This window comes from Zychaea mexicana (assembly GCF_025766255.1).
Source record: "Zychaea mexicana strain RSA 1403 chromosome Unknown BDB00scaffold_109, whole genome shotgun sequence".
NCBI lineage: Eukaryota > Fungi > Mucoromycota > Mucoromycetes > Mucorales > Lichtheimiaceae > Zychaea > Zychaea mexicana.
Window position 1 is genome coordinate 93827 of NW_026516772.1, and position 17131 is coordinate 110957.

At 42.9% G+C, this 17131-nt stretch overlaps 5 protein-coding genes across 5 annotated transcripts; 2 read left to right on the top strand and 3 right to left on the bottom strand.

Moving 5' to 3' along the window:
* The first annotated feature begins 2983 nt into the window (after positions 1 to 2983).
* On the top strand, positions 2984 to 5161 carry BDB00DRAFT_848280 (velvet factor-domain-containing protein). Its single transcript, XM_053125305.1, has 6 exons — positions 2984 to 3271; positions 3360 to 3486; positions 3639 to 3965; positions 4226 to 4301; positions 4387 to 4402; positions 4481 to 5161. The coding sequence occupies exons 1-6, from the start codon at positions 3199 to 3201 to the stop codon at positions 5050 to 5052; spliced, it is 1191 nt and encodes a 396-aa protein (XP_052974667.1). The 5' UTR covers positions 2984 to 3198; the 3' UTR covers positions 5053 to 5161.
* Positions 5162 to 5248: 87 nt separating this feature from the next.
* Positions 5249 to 7024, bottom strand: BDB00DRAFT_884872 (P-loop containing nucleoside triphosphate hydrolase protein; the record flags this gene model as incomplete). The annotated part of the gene is made up of 5 exons (XM_053128362.1): positions 5249 to 5263; positions 5437 to 6418; positions 6519 to 6769; positions 6860 to 6932; positions 7005 to 7024. 5 exons carry the CDS (start codon positions 7022 to 7024, stop codon positions 5249 to 5251), a joined length of 1341 nt encoding a protein of 446 aa, XP_052974668.1.
* Positions 7025 to 7199: 175 nt separating this feature from the next.
* On the bottom strand, positions 7200 to 7472 carry BDB00DRAFT_772540 (P-loop containing nucleoside triphosphate hydrolase protein; the record flags this gene model as incomplete). The annotated part of the gene is made up of 1 exon (XM_053120048.1): positions 7200 to 7472. The coding sequence occupies one exon, from the start codon at positions 7470 to 7472 to the stop codon at positions 7200 to 7202; it is 273 nt and encodes a 90-aa protein (XP_052974669.1).
* Positions 7473 to 9654: 2182 nt separating this feature from the next.
* Positions 9655 to 11217, top strand: BDB00DRAFT_848291 (Di-sulfide bridge nucleocytoplasmic transport domain-containing protein). Its single transcript, XM_053125306.1, has 5 exons — positions 9655 to 9734; positions 9795 to 10320; positions 10395 to 10533; positions 10623 to 10695; positions 10800 to 11217. Exons 2-5 carry the CDS (start codon positions 10017 to 10019, stop codon positions 10887 to 10889), a joined length of 606 nt encoding a protein of 201 aa, XP_052974670.1. The 5' UTR covers positions 9655 to 9734; positions 9795 to 10016; the 3' UTR covers positions 10890 to 11217.
* An 878-nt stretch (positions 11218 to 12095) lies between these two features.
* BDB00DRAFT_848294 (pyridoxine 4-dehydrogenase) lies at positions 12096 to 13655 on the bottom strand. The gene is made up of 5 exons (XM_053125307.1): positions 13572 to 13655; positions 13407 to 13481; positions 13021 to 13275; positions 12693 to 12911; positions 12096 to 12588 (listed from the first exon to the last, which is right to left on the bottom strand). Exons 1-5 carry the CDS (start codon positions 13637 to 13639, stop codon positions 12204 to 12206), a joined length of 1002 nt encoding a protein of 333 aa, XP_052974671.1. The 5' UTR covers positions 13640 to 13655; the 3' UTR covers positions 12096 to 12203.
* Between the last annotated feature and the right edge of the window lie 3476 nt (positions 13656 to 17131).

Sequence of the window (17131 nt, forward strand, 5' to 3'; positions counted from 1 at the left end):
CAACAACAACAACAACGGTAGCAGCAACGCTGGTGACCAAGAACAGATTCAAGAAGAGCGAGCAGCAGCAAGAGCAACAACAACACCCGCATATCACATGGTAGTAGAGCTCGCACAACATAGTGCCGAGCCTTTCGATGTGGATGCCTGATTAACAGACATTTTTGGCGGCTCGTCATTTTTGTTTTTAAATACAACAATTGCTTTGATGCCAAGGAGCATATGAATACACAGTATGTGTATAGATTTCATCTCATGCCGCGATCGGGCCTAGCACGGCGAACGTTAACAGAGTCTGATTGAACTCAGTCGGCGTTAGAATAGCAAAAGAAAAGCCTAGTTGTGCATTGTTACGAAGTTCGACAAGCATATCACAACAGCAGTAGCAGTAGTAATTCGAATGAGTAAAGTCGCGTATTATTTAGTAGCGCGAACCCCATCCTCGATTGTCCTGGTGTCTAAAGAGGGCACCACCGTGAAATGTAGTTGTACGCGTCGCACTACTAGTATCCTAAAAGCTACTAATTATTCACCTGTTTGGAGTTTGTTTCAGCCAATGAAAAAGGTATATCACAGCCATAGCGCTCTTACATTATCGCTGCACGCTTTAAACATCGATGTACATTAAATTTCTGCTGTACAGATTCGTGTATCTTTCTTAAATCGGAGCAAAATAAAAGTTATTTTGAGCGCGTCATTGTGATCTTACAAATATGCACAGATCATCTGATTCAGAAGGTTTTTCCTTCATTTGGGCACAGTTGTGCTACGACGCGCAGCAGCAAAACAGGTCTAGCCATATTGAATGAATAACATCTACCAACAGAACTTATCGTAAACAATTAATTACTTTGCAAGCTTCGCTTGGTGTGACACTATATCATAAGAGTATAGTAACTTGACAGAAAAAACGAACGATCCAACGCCTGTTTGTCTGCATTGACGGCTGATGTATACCTTTAAAAGCCAATTGTCCGAATTGTGAAACATATTACATGGCGTATTTAACATCTTGCATTTCTGGTCGGTATACCCCCAATCTTTAGGTTAGCTGCTGGCAGATGATTAAGGGCGTTACTGTTTATATTCATCTTACCGTGCACCAAAAGCCAAAATAGCGACGAACAATCCAAACTAGACTTAATCTGCAATCAGTGTAAGATCGTGTTCCGCACAATCGGGTTCTCCAAAAGAACGCTGCTGTTCTACGATGTCGTGGTCGGTTGTAGCTGTGTATTAGGAGAGTGCTTGTACTTGAAGGCCTGTACATTTATTGTATCTGCTCTCACTCTTGCATCGGTTGATGATGGCGGGGACGGCTAGCAATAACAGCATACAAAGAGAGCGAATTCGCTGGAGCTGTGGTTACGATTCTATGATGTGAGTGTCGGGTTGATGGCGTTGCAGAATGATGACGACGCTTTGTCTTACCATGCAAGATGCGATGGTTACACAAAGAAAGACGCATATAATACCACCGAAATGTGCTTTTTGTGGCACTAAAGCACAAGAGTGTGTGTATCAGGCACCATACATCTGGATTTTGTTTATGCATGTGCTCCGACGTTTGAGCAATACACAAACACAGCAACAAGAAGACGGAAAGCCGAGACATTGTGTGAAACCACGCTCCACTAGATCATGGCCCGAATGGTCCAACAACGCCATCGCTAGAAGTGGGAGTTGCCTCGATGGATTCCCATTGATAGTATTAGTAGCAGTGTTCACAGCACCGTGTGAGTCAGGGCAAGTGGGCGAGAGGCAGAAGAAGAAAAAGGAGTCACATTTACTCTGTGCAGAGGCTCTCGGCTGCAACTGCACGACAAGGTTTGCTGGTGATAAGTCAGTCACATTAGTACACTTTACTACTCGCTTCACTGTGGCCAAGGGAGTGGTGTCTGCTATGTAGCGCGTAAGCACAGTACCTAGGTTACGCCTTCCAGTGATCTACTCTTTTGTACTGTCAAGTTCTCTGAGAGAGTGTGCTATCGTTGGATGAAAATTTAGAAAAAAAAAAAAAAAAGATGCTTATTCCGGAAGGTTCGTCGCGCGAACTTTGGGAGAGCCCAAAAAAAGAAAAAGAGGGGAGTTCCCCGACAATTTTAGTCGATCGCACAGATGGAAGCTGAAAAGAACACCTATTTTTTTTCTTTTTTCAATCACAGCGCGCGCCCAGTGGGTCGGGTCCCCATAACCGTTTTAGCTGCGCAGATCGTCCTTTCCTTTTCTTTTTAGGCCTTGCCCGCCCCACCCGTTCCCCCTTTTTGGTGCAAGATGCAATTCTCTCGACAGAATGGACGAAAAAAGAGACCCTACTTTCGTCATCTGACCTTTGTTTGGTAGCATCCACAAAGTGTGAGAGAGTGCGCATGCCCACCCCCACAGCACAGCACTTCTTTGTTGCATCTCCCTCTAGAACCAACCAACCAACCAACCAACCAACCCCCTGTTTTGTATGGCGTTGCCTTACGGCTGGGTCTCTCTCTCTTTCTCTCTTATTCCACACACACGTGATGCATGCCCATAAAAAGCTCTGCGTCCCAAACTCTCCAAGATTACATCATCGGGCATCGTCCAAAGCCATAGAACCTGGCTTCCTCTCCCCCCTCCCCCCTCCCCCTCCCCCCACCCCATCGCTTCGGAAAGGACTTGGATGGAGTGGAGTAGACCGGACCGGCGTGACTATCATCCAACAGCAACCCACGCTTTTCTGAGACATATGTTCTTTTAGCGTCTCCTTCAACAGTTACATAAGCTCAATCAGGATATCGGGACGCACACAAAAACAGCTTAGAACGTTTGCCAGGATGCTTCTGTTTCGTTAACTTTTTTGGCATGGTCCACACTAAAGCAGGATCCCAGGTGGGAGAGAGAGAAGGGGCACGCCCTGCCTTTACGCAATCATCCTGTGGGCTCCAGAGACTCGGTGCAAGCCCAATTAAAATTCCGTTTTCGCAAATAAAGTGACAGAGTTTGCCCCACCCCCCCTTCCTTCCTGCTTTTTCTTTTTGCTCTTCTCTTTCTTTCTTTTCTTTCTTCGCCTCTCTCCTTTTCTCTTTCTTCAAAACGCTGTTTCTTTGACATTCTGCCTCGTCAGATAGTCCATTCTGTCGTCATTCACAAAATCCCTTCATTGCCATTTAGTCCGTAGCACTGCCATTAGCGACGTCGTGCAAAAAGTATAGCGCAAGACAAGAAATGATGCCCTACCGAGTACCGCCGCCGCTTGGACTGTCCAGGCCAAGTCGCAGCGGCACGCATTATGAGCTTGGTAAGCATGCAATTAACCGGTCTACCGCAAAATAGATCTGTCGGGTCGAGTCGGATGGATCCGCTAAAGCTCTTTCTTGGACATGTAGTCGTGGTGCAGCAACCCATCCATGCGCGATGCTGTGGATTCGGTGAAAAGGATCGGCGGCTGATTGATCCTCCTATCATCTTGCAATTGTTTACTGTTGCACCAGACGGCGCCATGATAAAAGAAACGTAATGCATCCAGGCCCACTATTTCTTTTCTTGATTAATGCATCGACAGAAAAGCTCATCCGCAAAAAATAACGCACCTGCATCTATTACCCCACCTCTTCTTGATACCTTCATGAACCATGATTGTCATCCAACACTATAAATGATTGTAGAAATGCAGACTCAAAGCTTTACGTGGTGCACTGCGACCTGTATTGCGAAGACAAAAAGGAAAAGCGCAGCGTCGTTTACTTGCCGTCCTCCGTCCCACCCGACTCGAAGCGCAAGCGAGTCGACGACAACAACCCGGTGGAGGAAAAGATCATTTCGCTTCGACAGCCCAAGTCGGTCCGCAACCTCACCGGATCGCTCACCGCCAACGCATCCCATCTTGTCAACGAACGTAACGAGTCGGGCACATATTTTGTGTTCCATGATCTTTCCGTGCGGACCGACGGCAGGTTCACTCTGAAATTCATGTTTATGGATTTGGCTGCGGGGTAAATGCTAGTACTTCTTCTTGTCTTTACCGCTTTTCCATACAACCTCACCTCTCCGGAGATTCTTATAGGCGCTAACCATGGAGAAACAAATTGTTTCAATTTTATACTCTTTATAATATCCCCGACCACCGGACACGCATTGACGCTCCCCTTTTGCACCCTCCCTCCCCACCCCTCTTTGCATCCATCCACCCACCCTCCCCTCCACACACGTTCGTTTCATCATGGATGGTACGGAATGAACTCAACGTCAACAGCGACCCGTTCACTATGAGCACGACTGTGAGCGCAGAAGTATTTTCGGTTCCGTTCACCGTGTACACAGCCAAAAAGGTAGAATTTCTTGTGACACACACCGCCCGCAGTTCTGTTTCTAACAAATTATGATTCTTTTACGTTCTCTACACCTTCTATGCAGTTTCCAGGCATGACTGGTAAGTGCAATAGGATCTTTCTATCCGGCACCCTGATCTGCTATATACGATATACTGCTTACCCCGCAATCCGTCTAGAATCAACACCGCTTTCGCGAGCGTTTGCCAATCAAGGCGTTAAAATCGTGACACGAAAAGAACATTCGTATACCCGCGCATCAGACAAGTATTACAAAATGCCGCTCTCTTCTGTTGCTGCAAACGCAGTCGCTGACGCCGCCAGCAGTAGTTCTAGTAGTAGTAATCTCGGCACTGATCCTGGTAGTAGGAGTCAAACGAGTCAAGATAAGCAACCCGTCATCGAGAGAGATAAGGCCGCGTTAAACCTCAGCATTGCATCCATCACGCACCCTACCAACATTGAATACTACAAGCAACAACCGACCACGACGATAACAGCCTCCTTTGCTGCTACTTCTTCTGCGGCTGATGCCCCTTCTTTTCCACCTGCTCCTCCCCCGTTCTCTTTATCCCCTTCTCTTGTTGCTGCCGCTACAACACATGGTGCCCACAGCAACAGCAACAGCAATAACAATTATGCATTTTTGATACCACCTTTGCCATCATCGTCATCAGCAGCGCCATCCAGTGGCACCGATAAAGGGCGGTTAGCCATCGCCAACTTTCTTGCACATAGCACGCCACCATGATCCCCAACGCCCTGTTCTTTCTCCCCTCCCTTCTTTTCTTTTCCGTATGTTTGTACTTTAGAAGAAAAGAGCAGCCTTCATTTATTTTTAATAAGAAAGAGAAATTGTACATAATAATTAGCTCGTAACAGTAGTAGTTTTGTTTAATAATGAAAAATGCAACATGCAGAAATGTGAAAATGTGTACACACGATGATTATTGAAATAATGACTTTGTTAATGATAATAATAATATTAAATCCTGCTTTTTACCCCCACTCCTCCTCTCTCTATCGTCGCTTAATCACTTTGAGTGGATTTCCTTTCCGTTTCTAAAAATGGAATATGGCATTGGATTAGCTTTTCTTGAATGTACTATCTATGGAGTTCATAACAATAACAAACCTTATTGCCTCCTTTGCCATTCTGCGCCTTCTTTCGCTTTTTGTCACTATGGAACGGAACGTTATCATTGCTACGCGACGATTGTCCAACGGGTTTGGTCACACGGGGCATCAAGTACGACGGAATATGCTTGAGATGTTCCTTGACTAAGGCTGGTTTCACAGCCTGATCATGTCTCAAAAACTCGAGATCCTTGGGCTTGTCCTCAAAATGCATCTTGAGCTTTTCCGAATTCATAATCTCGCGTTTGATTTCCATAATTCTGGCTTCTTGGATCGCCGCCTTGTTCACCTGCTTGAGTGCGTCTTGCACACGGTACTTGAAGCCGTCCACGTTTTTCTTTTCAAACGAGTAAGGTTTTAGTTCGCCTCCCTTGGCCTTTTGTTGTTTCTCGACTCGGCCATAGACTGTGTCGTCCGCAATGTTACGGCCTCGACTCACGCTTCGTGCAATGTCCCTGTCGAGCTGTTGGGCTTTTTCTTTGGTCACCACAAATGACAACGCAATGCCTTGTTGTCCGCCCCGAGCTGTACGACCCACGCGGTGGGTATATGCTTTGGCAGACTTTGGGAAATCGAAATTGATCACCGCTGCTGCGCCCTTGAAATCAATACCGCGCGACACTCCGTATTCTTTATCGCCCTGTTGTTTCTTCTTGCTGTTCTTCTTGGTCTTTTGCTGCTCGTCTTCGTCTTCCTCGTCACTCATTTCATCCTCACTGTCCATTTCACCCTTCAACGTTGACTCGTCAGACGCAATCAAGTAATCATAGATACCACGGTTGAACTCCTCGACAATATGGTATCGTGAGTTGAGCGGAAGTTCTGAATTTAATACGCACGACCGGATCGAAAACTGTTCCAAAAACAACTTGAGCTTGTAGCATCGATCAATGTCGTTGACGAACAGAATAAGTTTGCCTCGGATCAACCGTAACTTGATAATGACAAATGTGTACAAGAACTTTTCAAACTCGGAACATCTATGTTTTCCTGACATTGTTAGCATTTTTCCTCTCTTTTTCTCTCTCTCTCACATGAAATAACTCCTCCCCATCTTCCATTGGTGTCCTGATACTCTACGTGATCATGTATTGGGTCAAATAATCGTTTTCGTCCTCCTCTTCTTCAAGGCGAAGAATGGCCGGTTTCCGTAACACGAGTTGCTTAAGGTTTTCAATGTCTTGTGTAAATGTAGCTGACATGAGGAAGCTCTGGTATATCTTGGGCAAGTACGTGAGGATTTTGCGGACATCTTGTTCGTAACCAAACGACAGAACGAGATCGGCTTCATCAATAACCAATGTTTCTAATGATTCTCGTAACACCATGTTCTATCAAGGGCGAAGCAGGTTTGATTGAGTCTCGACAAAATACACACATTGAACTAGACTGTAAAGCCCATCTATTAATTTCTCTTTTACCTCAGCCTCTAAATGAGCAAGGACTTTGCTTGGTGTAGAAACAACAATATCTGGCTTTTCAGCTAGCATTGGTCTAATTCATGTAGCATAAATATGATTTTAGTTGTCAACATAAATAGTAAAATTAAATAAAAAACTTCCTTACCGTTGAAGTTGAGGCGCCATTTGCCCGGCCAGATTTACCACGCGCACCAGATCTTTGGCATATACTGAAAGTTTTTGAATGTGTTTCGTAACTTGTTGCGCTAATTCTCGAGTAGGTACCAAGATCAAAGCTTTGCTTGATGCTTGTTGTTGTTGTTCTGGATCCTATAATATGCTCGAATCGATCAGTTTTCGTTCACCACCAAAAAACAAAACGTAAGTTGTGTATGTTTACCTCTTTCGATTGTAGAAGTTTTTGAATGATAGGTAAGGCAAATGCGGCTGTTTTACCACTGCCTGTCCGAGCACGAGCCAGAATGTCTTTACCAGCAAGTGCAAGCGGAATGGCCTTGGCTTGAACAAGCGTTGGGTGTGTGAATTCCAGTTGAGCTATGGCTCGCGACAGTCGAGGATCAAAGTCAAAGGATGCAAAGGTTTGCTCCTTTTCCAGGATTTTTTGATCAGCCATTTAAATGCGTGTGCTGTATGTGGTGTATGTGTGATTCTGAGGAATAAGGGCCCGAACAGTAATAGTGTAACGAAAAGGGGACGGAAAGGTTCGCTGGGTGCATGATAGAAGAATTTGTGACAGCTTTTCCTCATTGTGTGGCATTGGAATTATGCCCGCTGCTATCCTCACCGTGCACTCTTTCGGGACCATATGAGCGTTCCTGTAGGGCGTCGTCCGCATATAATAAAACGTCAACTACGCTTGGCACTGGTGCTTTGTCGTTGTGGAACCAATTTTTTGATTCGCAATGTTGCTTTGTTGCGGGTTTTTTGTCTCACATGAAGCAGCTTAATGTGTTGCTTTTATATGAGTGGTAGAATGGGGTAATTATGATATATCATGATGAGGGAAGAAAAGGGCTTAACTTGTGATTCCAGCTTCCTCTCCGGCGCATGCTATACCTCTTCCTAATTGGAAACTGTCGCTTATTTTATTTTACCTGAGGACCTGTTCCTTTTTGAAGCGGCTATGACCTTATGATGGCGATATACGATGTGCGAAAATCATAGGGCATAGCATATTTACGATATTAGTTCTTCTTTAACTTGTAGTAGCCATGGCAACCATTATGAGCAAACGGCCGAAAGCAAGGGTGCATAGCAAAGCTGTAATTAACCTAGGACACATAGTATGCATCAACAAGATTGGATTTTCATAGCAAAGTACACAAACAGTAATACGCTCTTCTATGACATAAGGGACACAGATAATGCCACTTGGATAATCAAACATAAACCCGGAGCAACATGTTACTTCGTGGTACAACTCTCCTTCAACATGTTGTTTCGCATACACATAAGCAACCATCTAGCGCATGCTATGTACTCGTAGAAATGACTTTAACATATCTTTTCTGTTTGATTGTTACTTGGAGAAAAAGGCACAACAATAGGAAGAGAACGGCGTGGTCGTTCACGCTAAGAAATCAGAAGTTTGGCAAAAATGATGACCCATGTGGACCGCATAACCAAAGTATTTTATTTACATGACATGCGAATTTCAAAAGATAAAACCGAAGAAAAAAAGACTAGCAGTATGGACAACATCGGCTGCAGAAACAGCACGAAGCTGACTCTTCATTCTTTCGTCGCCTGTGTGCATCTTTCGTCATTTCTATAGTACGCTCTTTTTCTTGAGGTACTCTTCTCAACAGTAGCAGCCGATTTGATAGAATACGTGAATGTTTTCTTTTCAGCTCCTTTGATTGCTGTACTTCATGACATATAATATGTCGATCATCGACGGTAAACCAGTTAGCCTCGTTGAAATTCAATAGTATCATTGGTGATCTGATCTATAGAAATCCTTTTAAATAGCAAGCCGCGAGAGCCATAAAGCATCGTCTTCTACTTGTAATAGTAAGAATACAATGTAAATCGGGTGAAGAATTGGGCGTTGGTTAGGTGTCAGGTAGTATTACGTGATACTGCGCTTCGCTTAACCTATGTTAAGAGAAGCTGCAGAGTATCACTGTGCAGAAATTGCACCTATAGATGTTTCAATTGCCCATATATACGTGGAATAATGCTAAGAAACTTATTCGTAACAGGAAATCAAAGGCTACTTACAGTGAGCAAATAAGTGTGTGATTTTTCATGGATATATTCGCACATTATATTCTTTTGGAGCAATACGTCCCCTGAAAATATTGTATACACACATATCTACCAGAAGGATGTCAGTACAAAAAAGAACAGGGTTATGGTGATGCTGGCATTACATACATTAAGAATTTAGTAAATCACATTAAATTGATATCAAGGAGCGATATTAGCTTGCAAGGATAAGAAGATTGTACTCACTGTTGCTTTCGGTATTGACGCCAAAATACATTGACAGCGATTTTCGTAGGCCAACCACACCCTCATGAAATGAACATGCCGATTTAGCATAACATTGTATCGTCGTTCGCACCACAGAGTGCCTAGTGATGGTCGAGAAAGAATACAACATTTGCAGCGTCTTTCGTCTCTTTCGTATCATCATCTGCGTCTCATATAAGTGTCCTATGGTAATGCATCGCTATTTTGGGGGAAAAAGCTTTACTGTTCTGCTAATTTGTTTTGCCTACACAGTAGTAATATACAAAAGTAAAGTTATTATAATTCGCAGGAACAATATTCTGAGTTTGTCTCCGAATCCTGCTCTTTGCTCTTTTATCTTGTCGCACAAAAAATCCAATGACATGGCTAAAGAGAACGAAAGCAAGTTGTTAGGCAAAAAACGTATGTACCTTAGATTAAGTAAGCTCATCATAATGAGAAGTATCAAGCTTATGGCAAAAAGAACGTGTCTTTAGGTCCTTTGCCGGACAATAACACCATTCCTGAAAAGTTTCCTTTTACCTTCGCACCACCACTTTTACCCGGTCAAAAGCTATTTGATCAAAATCAGCTCGACGCATCGTTCGATTCACAACGCAATAGCAACCATAAATGGAGTCCTGCAGCACTTTCCCATCGATTTCGGAAACGGGCTGAGCAGGGACGACTACAAAATGTCATGACGACGACGGATTCTACGACGAAAAACAATTGTGGCGGCAACAATAATAGCCACAGTAAATCTTCACTATGGTCAACATTGTCGTCATCACCCAGCAGCATATCAAATAATTATAATAATAATGGCGAAGGCGATCACCACGTCATTTATGCTCGACATCAGGCAGTTTCCATGGCAATGATCAACTGGCTACAGTTTATTTTTAATACATCGCTTACGGTTTTAATACTCTATATCCTTTTCATGGTATTGTGGACTTTACGGCATGATTTTCGGATCAAGACTGAAGAATACACTGCAGGTAAATCTAGCGACAGGAGCTTGTGGATAACGGAGAAAGAGCTCTGATGTTTGGGTGTCTATATTATGCATTAGCTATTTTGGATGAGATTGCATTATGTAATCGGAACTATGGTATCAACCATTGCGATCCGTCAACGCGTGTGCCGGCTATGGAGGAAAAATGCAACTTTTGGGAAGCATGTAAAAATCGGGATCCTCTGCTTATAACAAGGTAGGAAAAAAAAAGACACTGTTTCTTATATAAGAATGCAATCTGCTTTGTTGATCTAACCCACTGAACTTATTTGGGACAACTATAAGGAGCAAGGTTTCCGCAGAGATGGCTGCCGAGATTCTCAATAGTTTTGTGGAACCAATATCATATAAGACTTTGGTAAGGAAAACAAGTGAAGAAAGATGTGACAGCTGTGATTAAAGAGGTAGAAGGTTTATACTGTTATATGAACTAATCGTGTTTGGTTTGCGGAAACCCACCAGTTCTTTTTGACCGTTCTAGTCATCGGCTCACTTGTTGTATCCAATACAGCGTTCCGCTTGTATCGACGAAAGCTGTTACTCGAACGGTGATCTTTGTAGCTTTCATGATCAGAATGGCGATCTAAACTGTTGTGCGCTCTCTTTGGTTTACAAGCAACACACTCAAAATATGCGTATGAAAAAGAAGTGTCATTAAAAAATATACGGTCCTGCTATGGCTGTGTTATTGCACAACCAGAAGAGACCAGTACAAAGAATCATTGTAATTCTAATAGATTGATATGATCTTCCAACACCAATGTAATTATACTTGAAACAACAATAACGCAAACATACCCAAAAAACAAAACCCGCTTGAAACAGTAGAAACATGGTTTATCCAATAAATAATTGCACATCCTCATGCGTTATCCTTTAATGAAGTGATAGCATTTAAGATCGTCCAGTGCTAAGCTGGGGTCTATATCAGCTAAATGTAGCATGGAGCTCCAGTTACACCTGTCGCTGAAACTTTTCAAAATAAAGAACTAAATGCAATCTTTAACGCTCATCAAGTATTACACACAAATGTATTATAGACGACAAATTACGTTACGCCCAAAGTTTCATTAAATGACCCAGGATTGCACACAATCTTGTCGTGAATATTTGGAGCCGCGTTGTATCTTTTCACAGCTGGCTTAGAGTAGATTCGTTTATAGACATGTTCCACTAATAGGCTGTGCCGCCAATCGCTATTCGTGGCAAATAATCGACATTTGTGCCTTGTAAGCTGCGGACATCCATGTTTTCAAAGCCCTATGACGGATTGTTTTGCTTCCAAGGTTGGCATACTACTCGCAACCCGCGTAAGCCGCCTTCCGCAAACGGCGATTATTGAGAAGAAACGGTTCCAGCTTCTCGGAATATTCCCGTTGTGCGGGTAGCAGCGGATAAGACATGTAAGTGACAATGCAATTTTCCCACTGTGATAGCACATATCCGTAGTTTATAATAAATTGATTGATGATACCTATTAACATCAACTGGTGACTTGTGAGTTTCAAACGATGTTTCTTTATGACTGAGGGGTATTTAAAGGAAGCCACTCTAGCATCCATAATAAAATGTCGTCATGCTACATTTTTCTCCTTCGGCTGTTGTGCAAACATGGAAAACCCCGCAGGAATTCCAAATACAATCATTGCTGCCAGCTGGTGGGCTCGGAAGCGATATATCTTTGAACGCGCTGAGCACTTATCCATTGCCATGCATACGCTTTTTGATATTAGCAACGTATGATATTGAGATGTAACGTTGGAAGTAAAAAGCAACAAATTCATTGACGCACTCATTTTTATGCATAATTTGTGTAAAAAAAGGTCGGAAGATAATAAAGATAATGGAAAAAAGGGCGGGTGTACTTTATCTGTCTTCCACTGAGGCCATGAAATGTGCAGCATATCGATCACCCTGAGGAGCTGCTGCTTCAATCGCAGCCCGCATTTCAGCTTCCTCCTCTTTGGTTAAGTCCAACTTACCGCCATTCACATTCTTCTCGAGATATTTGACCTTCTTCGTGCCTGGGATGACGAAGAAGTCTTCGCCCTGGGCCAACACCCATGCAAGCACATATTCACTTGGCGTCACACCCTTCTTAGCCGCAAGCTCTTCGATTCTCTTGACCAAGTCCAGGTTCTTTTGAAAGTTTTCGGGGAAGAAGCGTGGTGCTTGTCGACGGTAATCGTCCTTTGGAAGATCGTCCAACGATTTGACGGCACCGGTCAAAAACCCACGACCCAGAGGCGAGCTACGATAGTTTATAATCGAATAAGTAATAGCTCGTTTGTCCAAGATAGAGTTTATCGCACACGCGTATTATTGCACTAATACTATGTAGAAGCAACCACTTACTATGCAACGATGCTTACACCGAGTTCGCGAGCCGCATTAAGCAAGCCATTCTGTTCGATGCCAAGATACCAAGGTGAATATTCGATTTGGACAGCGGCGATCGGATGGACCTTGTATGCACGACGGAGCGTTTCAGCACTGCATTCTGACAATCCCAAGTATCGGACCTTGCCTTCCTTGACCAGCTCTGCCATTGCTTTTACTGTTTCTTCGATAGGACTATTATCAGCGCAGCATATCATATACAGTAAATGGGATGTGTGAGCGAAAGGAGGATAAACTAGCTTGTAAGTGAAAAGAAAGCGAGCAAAAATTGCAGGAAGCTTACGTATTTTTATCAACGCGGTGCTGATAATACAAATCGATAGTGTCTATGCCGAGACGTTTCAAACTAGCATCACAAGCTTTGCGAACGTATTCTGGTGTACCATCGACGCGCAGAAAGGCACCGGTTTCGGGGTCACGGACATTGCCGAATTTGGTGCAGATGAACACTTTATCGCGGTTCTTCTTTACCGTTTCGCTCAAGAACCTTTCGTTCTGTCCGACCCCATACATGTCGGCAGTATCCCAAAATGTACATCTACAATAAGAGAGGAGCACATCTAAGTTGAGCTCCTTCTTTTTGGACGTATTCCGGTAGAAATAACATTGTCACTGTATTTCAAACTTCTCTTCCCACGTCAGCGTATATATGAATCAAGTGCTACATACCCAAGCTCCAAAGCTCGATTTAATGTGCGAGTACTTTCTTCATCGTCTGCAGCTCCGTAAACACCATCACACATACTTGATTTTTTTTGAAATGTAAACTTGTTGTTAGCTTGTGCTGCTGTTACCCTGCTATTCTCATGGGCACGTTATATATACTTTACTCACCCCATGCAGCCCAGACCAAGAGGATTCAGTTTCACTTTGGTTTTTCCGAGTTCTCGAAGTCCCACCATCTTTCTTCAGTTATTTAAAACGATCAACGAAAAGAGAAAAGAATTGTTTTAGTACGTTTATATATTGCATAGCGGTGTCGGAGAATGATTGTGGTGTGTAACTTACTGCCGGGAATAAACATTTCCCGGACGTCAACATACTCATGCAGGTCTTGCTTATTAATACAGCAGTTGTGCAAGCGGCTGTATTCTTTAGCCATTATATATGTCAAGATGCGTTTACTGCGCCATAGTTATGTAAGTGAGAGAAAAAGTATCAGGTGTATATTATCGCAAAAGGAATCCATAGTATCGTTTGTGGCGGTGTCAATCTCGGTATGGCCGTTTCCGCTCGCCGTCATCTTTTGCAGCGAATTGCTTTGATTGAATACATGCAGAGTGTTTTATAACGGTCAAAAATGAAGTACCTTGATATTGCAGAAGATACATATATTACAAAAAGAACGTTTCATTTATTTGTTTTTTATGGTGCAAACTGTAGCATGTATTTTCTACATGCGAGAGAGACAGAGAGAGATGACTGTAAATGATAAAAGAATTACAACGTTTCAAAATTTTTGACAGGTCTTTCGTCGTAAGAGATAAAATTGCAACCCCCTGTCAAATTAAACTTCGTAAGGCCCCGTATTGGCTTTCTGCTACATTTTTTACAAACTTTAATGCTCCTTTTGTTGTTCATGCTTCCTCCTTCGCCATTACCAACTTGAACTAATATTCGCACAAGTGTATACCACGTACGTCTTTCCAGCTAATAGTCATTGAATGGTCAGACAAGAGGATTAGGTCAAACATCATAAACCTCACCATTTGATAAAACCTATCCTCTCGTTCAAGTAAGACTTGCTTTGACTCTTGACATGTTGTTCCATATCAACCTGAAGAAAACAAAAGCAGTTTATTATCATAGGTTCCAATTAACTTATTCGATAATGCATGCCAAACAAGTAACAATCATAATCATGATCGTTCCAAGTATAAAATATGTGAGTAGAAAAAAGAATCTCTTGGGGACATCAGACGTGCCGTCAAAGTATACCATCTTAAGCCAAAGATGGTAGGACTGCGCCGCTTGCTTTTCTGGCAATATGATTGCGTAACGAACAGTCGAATATGTAATAAATCTATAACATTTTTGTACACTTTCTTGTGGTAGGTTCTTTTTCGAAATATCGCACAAAGTAAAACACTGATGACCAACTGACAACCACTGAGTCAAGCACATTATAAAGGGCATCACATCTTCATTAATCCTTCTTGTTATAACTACAAGCTTATTTAGTTATAAAGCTTTGTTCGACTTCAATATTGGCCAATTCGAGAAGTAGATATTTGTACAAAAAACATATGTTAAAGCTTTTAAAATGACATTAAATATCAACCATTTGTACTATGAACCGTCGTTCTTTTTCCTTCGCTTCTTCAGAGGACATACATAATAATGAGCTCGTCGGAGATACTGCTGATTAAAACAGTTTTCGTAAAGAACAAAAAGCTCGTTCCAATAATTGTTGACAAGGTATCTGCTTTTCCGGTCAGCGACATATACTCCACAGTTTCACCAGCATCATCTTTGGTAGCAATTTTTTGATGTTGTTGTTTGAATGGTGGTGATAGTGGTGCTTTCGCATTGTTGCCGTTACTACTACATTGCGTTGAGTTCTTGCTCTCCGTATTCTTTAGTACGAGGAGCCGAAGCGTCTCTTGTAATCGTAAAGCCCCACCACAGATGAGCGTTGGCTAGGGTTGTTACTGAGCGGTTTCGATGGCTATTCCACGCATACCAAGAATGTAGTAGTAGTAATTATTAAAGACATAGTACCAGCAGTAAAGTGACCTTCATTGAGCGGCCGTTGTTGCTGTTGCTGTTGATGCTTTTCCGTCTTCTGCTTGTGCTGGACCATGCGAAGCAGCAAACAATATGCTCATCTTGTTTCCAAAAATGTGCGAGATGCAGCGGCACGTTATCTGGATTGATGTGTCGTCCTTGATAGTGTAGCTAGGAAGCGGCGGTACAGGTGCTAGGTCCTCCATGACTAGCTGAGGCATGTCCGAGTTGGTCATGCCGGTCCATGATGGCAGTCCGGCAGCGAATTCTCTACGTACATCCATGCCTCGATTGTCAGAATAGTAATCGATACCAAAGAGCAAAATCCGAAAATTTATCTTGACAAGGGCGCTATAGAACCTTCGGAGCCATGAGGTCGCATATGGGCTGGTCATAGCTGAAGCTTATTCAGCGCATGGTTTCTGGCAATGTGTTGGCATAAGAAAATATACGGTCGTGCTCTTTGGTACTTTAACGTCGGTGCCCGTGGTAAAGTGCTGTAGGTGCTGATCATCTCAACGTTTTCAAGCATGTACATTCTATTGTGACAGATGTTTATATGAGGGAATGCTAAACCTTTAGTGGTGATAGTATAAAGCCGCTGTTGGTCCGGAGTCAATGCTATCCGACCACATGTGAACGTTCAGCACAGTATATCGATGCTTGGGACACGGTAATTTCTTTGAGTGTCCAAGCGCATCGAGCCCATTCTGTATAAATGCTAAAGTCGATGGGTGTTAACATGGTTAAATATATCCCCCATCGCCATCTTTGTCCCCTGCTACGAGTGACGAGTCATTCAGGGACCACACAAATGGTAAAAAACGAGTTTTTAAAGGCACAGTGCATCTGTTGTATTTCTCGCTTTTTCTTTTCAGGATTATCTTGATTGTTGCACAGCTGGTCATACCAAATGTAGCGCACGCCAAAATCCAAGCATATTCGTTGAACGAGTTGAGTAAACGTGACCAACGGTATTGTCGGCGTAAAACTGACCCTTTGACTCCCTCTGGACTTGTTTTTATGTTTCCATTCCTTCCTGCGGGACTGTCAATGGTTAGGTGCTTTCCTTGATCTACTTAAATATAGTCCTCGTTATCGCCATTCTATTTTTTTTCTTGATGATATCCCCCGACTGGTTTTACGAGTACGATATGGTGCAATAATAGTCATCTTCCACATCGACTCCCGGAAGGACTTGCATGTTAGATACACGAATAAGTAAGGTCGGCTTGTAGGATGTTCTCCGGTGAGCTGATTGGGCTACTACTGTAACGGAGTGATATCTCGCGTAGGTCGCCGCATGTTGGTCCTGATAGCGTCCTATCAGATTCCTCGCTTGTTGCTTTGGTACATATTTAATGTTACAGTCGATAAAGTCACCATCTAGAAGAATCATATCTCTTTTGTAAAATACTTTTTGTTCTATCAACAGTCTAGAATACAGAGTGGCAGTAAGCATCGCTCACTCGAAATTATATCTCATTGTTTACATTCTGATGGAGTAGCATGGGAATTAGAAAAAACTGTAAAAGGATGAACCTCGGCACTTTTGTATCGTCTCCGTCAAAAAAGAGCTTCACCGGTTGGATACTGTGTTGCCAGTAGGATGCGTAGCACAATTAGCATGGTGAGTAAGTACAGCGCAAAGTAAGTACATATGAAGT